Here is a 4,800-nt window from a genome sequence, read left to right as displayed (position 1 = left end):
GTGGGCGGGGGGGGGGGGGGGGGGAGGCTTCTGGTGTCCTGGCCCCACTGCTGGACCTCCTGAGGGCACCTGGTATTTCTGGCCACTGTGTGACACAGAGTGTTGGACTGGAGGGGCCATTGGCCTGATCCAGCATTGGCTTCTCTGATGTTCTTACAACTGCACAACAACTGCACATGCGAGCGAGGTCTTCCAGTCCTGAAGAGTATGGGTGGGACTTTGCCTTCCTCTCTCCTCCCAATGTCTGCCCTGCTCTGCCACATTTCTCCCTTGCACGCAGCCCTCCCCCGCTTGCCTGCTGGTCTCCAAACCTTCCCTCCCGTCCAAGATCTGTCTCAACATCCTCCTGGCGCTGCCTGCCTGCCCCGATGCCACCCTCTCCTTGTGCCACCAAATTGTGCCTTCCTTATCTTGCCAGTTTGCCTCTTCCTTCCGCTGCTGTTACATGGCTACAGGGCCAAATTCACTCAGCTGCAGGCTGCCGTTTCGGCCTCTTTGGAATCTTTCCCACGACTTCTCCCCGCAGGCGTTAATGCTGCACACGGTGCCTTCCTTTCCCTTGACAGCCCAGCGGGACTCTCTGGTTTTGTATGGCTGAAATTGGGCAGTGAATGGATGTCCTGGGGGAGTACTGCAGTCTCCATAAATTTTGTCCAGGATGGATGGAAAACCGTGAAGGCACAGATCCTGGGAGAGGGGTGTGTGTCTTCCACTGAAACCAGTGGGGAAATAACAACTAATAATCACAAAAACCAAACAGCAACGAACGGAGCAACAAAACCGCCCGTCAACTAAAGTACCCTTTGGAATTAATAACAAACATGAAAGAAATGAAGCAAACTTCCAGACACGTGACCAGTGTGTACTTTATACCAGATGTGGCCATACCAGAACTCTATATAAAGGCATTACAGTTCGTCATGACTCCCCACCCCACCCCCCAAATCACCCAGCATTTGCCAGCGCTGGCCTGACGACAACGCTTGGCTCCCTGCGGAGAAACAGGCTCATCGTGGGACTCCATCTCCTTCCTTCCACGCCTGGAGTTCAGAGGCTTCACGCCCCCCACGTCTCTGCCTGGCCACACCCCTGACCTCCTTCTTCCTCTGCTGTCACCCAGTCAGTTACTAGAGGCTCAGGTTGGAAGACGGGGGACACTCCCCCCCCCCACCTGCCTTTTGCTGTCTCTGGTGCAGTTTTACAGGCTCCCCCTCTAAGCCCCACGGGCCACCTCCCCCTTGGGGGGGGGGCAGTCGCACCTCATCTCAGGGAGGACAGGCCTCCTAACTGAAATCATAAAGGTTTACTAAAAGAACAAAATATGCACACACGCACACACAGAGGATTTTCTCCAGAGAGCAGGGCGGAATCTGCATTTGTCTTTCCCACCGGTGTCCCAGCCTTTTGACTCAGTCTTCAAAAAAGCTGCCTACATTTGGTGTAGTTTCCACACCTCAACAGTGCTAGCATAATTTTGCACGTCTGCATATGTTTATCGTCCTTTCGGGGCGGCTCCGCTGTCATTGCACCTCCGCACTGCTTTAAAAGAAGCCACACGAAAATGATTTTAAAATGCAAATGCAGATTCAGCTCAGGTCTGAGCACAACTGAGAAATTGCATATTCGCGCTCTCACCCTGAGCTACACTCACCTTCTCCCCCCCCCCATAAAGCTACCTTGTTTCTATTATTTTCAGGTAATTTTAATTTCCCCCCCCAAAAAAGCCCAAGCTTGCCAGAGCTTGGAAGCTAAGCAGGGCCAGCCACGGTCAGCCAGTGGATGAACCCCAGCAAGGACGACGGAGGTTCCTGCGTAGAGGCAAGCGACGGGGCCAGCCTCCTCTGCTCATCTCTGGCCTCGCACACCCCCACAGGGTCACCACCACCACCACCACCAGGCCCGTTTGCAAGGAAGAGTCTCAGAGCGGCTTACAAACTCCTTTCCCTCCCCCTCCCCACAACAGACAGACACCCTCTGTGAGGTCGGAGGGGCTGAGAGAGCTCTCTCGAGGACTGCCCTTGAGAAAACAGCTCTGACAGAACTATGCCTTGCCCAAGGTCATCCAGCAGCTGCAAGTGACAGCGGTAAGAGATCTGGAGCACAAAGCGCCCAGGGCGGGCTCTTTGCTCCAAGCCTACCCCCCCAACTGCCCAAATGAGGAGGGACCCAGGTGACTAAAGAGCTGGGAGGAAGGAGTGAAGTGTAAAATGGGTGTGTGAGAGAGAGTGGGGAGTGCAGTGGTGGAGAGGGAATGAATGCATACACAGTCCATGTCCAGGTGCCCTGGATTTTTCTTTACACATCTGTTGAGTAATTCTCATGTTACTTTCGGCACACGTTCAGCTGAATGTGCTGTTGAAACCTCACAATGATCCGGGTAAAGTAAATACATGTTGGCTCTTTGTACAAACTGAAGTATTCCCATATATGCAGGAGGTGTGTGCATTCAGTGGAACGTGTGAACAGAGCCAGAGAGAAAAGAAGAAAAGATTGGATTTCTGCCCCGCCCTTCACTACCCAAAGGAGTCTCAGAGAGGCTTACCCTTCCCCTCTCCACAACAGACACCCCCTGTGAGGTGGGCGGGGCTGAGAGAGCTCTCTCGAGGACTGCCCTTGAGAGAACTTGTGACTGACCCAAGGTCACACCAGCAGCTGTGTGTGGAAGAGGAGGAGTGGGGAATCAAACCCCGTTCTCCCAGATGAGAGTCTGCGCTCCACACCACTACGCCAAAAGTGGGGAGTGAAGCAACAGAGAGAAACAGAAAGCCTCTCTGCAGCAGCCCCCCCCCCCAATGGTGGCCGTAGCAGAAGGCTGCCAGCAGCCGCCAGCAAGGAACCCCCCTCCCCCTGTCTGTCTGTCTGTCTCTCTCTCCTGTCTGGATTTGCACTCCCCACCCCCATCCTCTGGGGCAGCTTGACATCCTAGACACGCAATGTCCACAGATAAGAGTTTGAATGAAATCAAAACTCAGTATATAAGATCACAATTTTCTGATTTCTTGCATCAAACAGATACACTTTGAAGAGACTCTCTGTTGCAAACTCACATCTTGCATAATAGTTTCCCAGTAAGAGAAGAAGAGAAGTGGTTGGATTTCTACCCTGCCCTTCACTCGGAGTCTCAGAGCGCCTGACAAACTCCTTTCCCTTCCCCTCCCCACAACAGACACCCTTGTGAGGCAGGTGGGGCTGAGAGAGCTCTTGACAGAAACTGCTCCTGACAGAACTAGGGCTTACCCAAGGTCATCCAGCCAGGTGCATGTAGAGGAGTGGGGAATCAAACCCGGTTCTCCCAGATTAGAAGAAAAAGAGATTGGATTCATACCCCATGGCTCTTCACTACCCAGAGGAGTCTCAGAGCGGCTTACAAACTCCTTTCCCTTCCCTTCCCCTCCCCACAACAGATGGACACCCTGTGATGTGGGTGGGGCTCAGAGAGCTCTTGACAGAAACGGCTCCTTTTCAAGAACAGCTCTGCCAGAACTAAGGCTTGCCCGAGGTTATCCTGCCAGGTACAAGTGGAGGAGTGGGGGAATCAAACCCCGTTCTCCCAGACTAGAGTCCACACACTTGACCACGACACCCAACTGGCGTGTGCTTGGGCATGCCTGAACCCCCCTCCCGTTAGTGGTGGAGGGAAACAGACCCCAGGAGACCAGACAAGTTGGCTGGGCAGTCAGCCTTCTTATCCCCATTCCACCTCTGGGTCTGGATCTGGGAAATCTCCACCCCATCACAGGAGGAAGGGTTTGCACAACAGAACGGGGCAGCCAACAGCCCCAAACCAAGAACCGCACTCTCAAGCTAGCTAGCCACAACTTCCTGTAAAGCCCGTGGGGGGTGGGGGGTGGGGGGAAGGGGGAGGCACGCTTCCAGGTGCCCCTCCCTGGCTGCCTGGCTGTACATCCGGACGCTACAGCAACCATCAAGGGAATCCAAGGGGGCCCAATGAGCCCTCCCCCCCCACGGGCAAGTGTGTGTGTGGACAGACACTCCGAAGGGCACAGACCCGCTCAGCGGCTGCTGCCTCCCCTCAGTCAGAGGCTCTTCAGCCAAGAAGCAGCGCCTCCAAGGAGGGGAACCAGGAGCTCGCTAGAGAGGCCGCCCCTGCTGCAGGAGGCCTTCCAAGAACAGGTCTCAGCCGGCCGGCTGGCCTGGAGGAGGGGGGGAAGGGAGGGGGGGTTCTGCTTCCTGGCACCCATATATGTTTGAACCCCAGCCCTGCAGGCCCCCTTTCCTTGCTGTAGGGCAGGTGTCCAAAAAGACAGCAAAAGTGACTCGGCCTCCGGCCTGCGTGTGTGCCGTCTCTCTGGAGACAAGAGAGGGTTTGTTTTCTTGACAGGGGGCCATGTTTGGGAGAATTCCGATCACCCGCAGGCAGCAGAGGGACAACCCACCATGGAACCCACACCCAAGGAGCAGACGCAGAAATCGGCCCCCTCCCCTGGCCCTCCCCCACCCCGAGATGCATTCCAGGCCAAGAGTGGCTCAAGAGTGCGAGAGTCGTCAAAGGGTTTCACAGTCCGGTCCAGCGGGGCCTTCCGCCCCACCCTCAAAGAGTCACTGGCCCAGCAGGGCACGCAGGAGCTCTGGGAAGTTGGGTGTCCCCCATCCTGTCACGGGGTCCCAGGCGGGAACAGCACAGAACCCCTGGCCCTCCACTGTGGCATCCAGACACGACAGGTGGCACCCTTCGGTCACCTACAAGGCAGGAAGAGGAAGAGGAAGAGAGAGGGGACTACTGAGAGACTTCCCGGGGAAGGTGGCCCCTCCCTCCCTCCCTCCCTCCCTCCCTCCCTC

At 55.9% G+C, this 4,800-nt stretch overlaps 1 protein-coding gene across 1 annotated transcript in view; it reads right to left on the bottom strand.

Annotated features, from left to right (window-relative positions):
- Positions 1-3,841: 3,841 nt before the first annotated feature.
- The window catches only part of TPP1 (tripeptidyl peptidase I), a 13,049-nt gene continuing 12,090 nt past the window's right edge, over positions 3,842-4,800 (bottom strand). Inside the window, exon 7 of the mRNA XM_015418979.1 lies at positions 3,842-4,701. Within this exon, the coding sequence (XP_015274465.1) occupies positions 4,561-4,701 (141 nt within the window). The 3' untranslated portion in view covers positions 3,842-4,560. The remainder of the gene's footprint in view (positions 4,702-4,800) is intronic.

This window comes from Gekko japonicus, unplaced genomic scaffold, assembly GCF_001447785.1.
Source record: "Gekko japonicus isolate JY-2015 unplaced genomic scaffold, Gekko_japonicus_V1.1 scaffold3134, whole genome shotgun sequence".
Taxonomy (NCBI): Eukaryota; Metazoa; Chordata; class Lepidosauria; order Squamata; family Gekkonidae; genus Gekko; species Gekko japonicus.
This window is presented reverse-complemented; position numbering and strand designations above follow the sequence as displayed.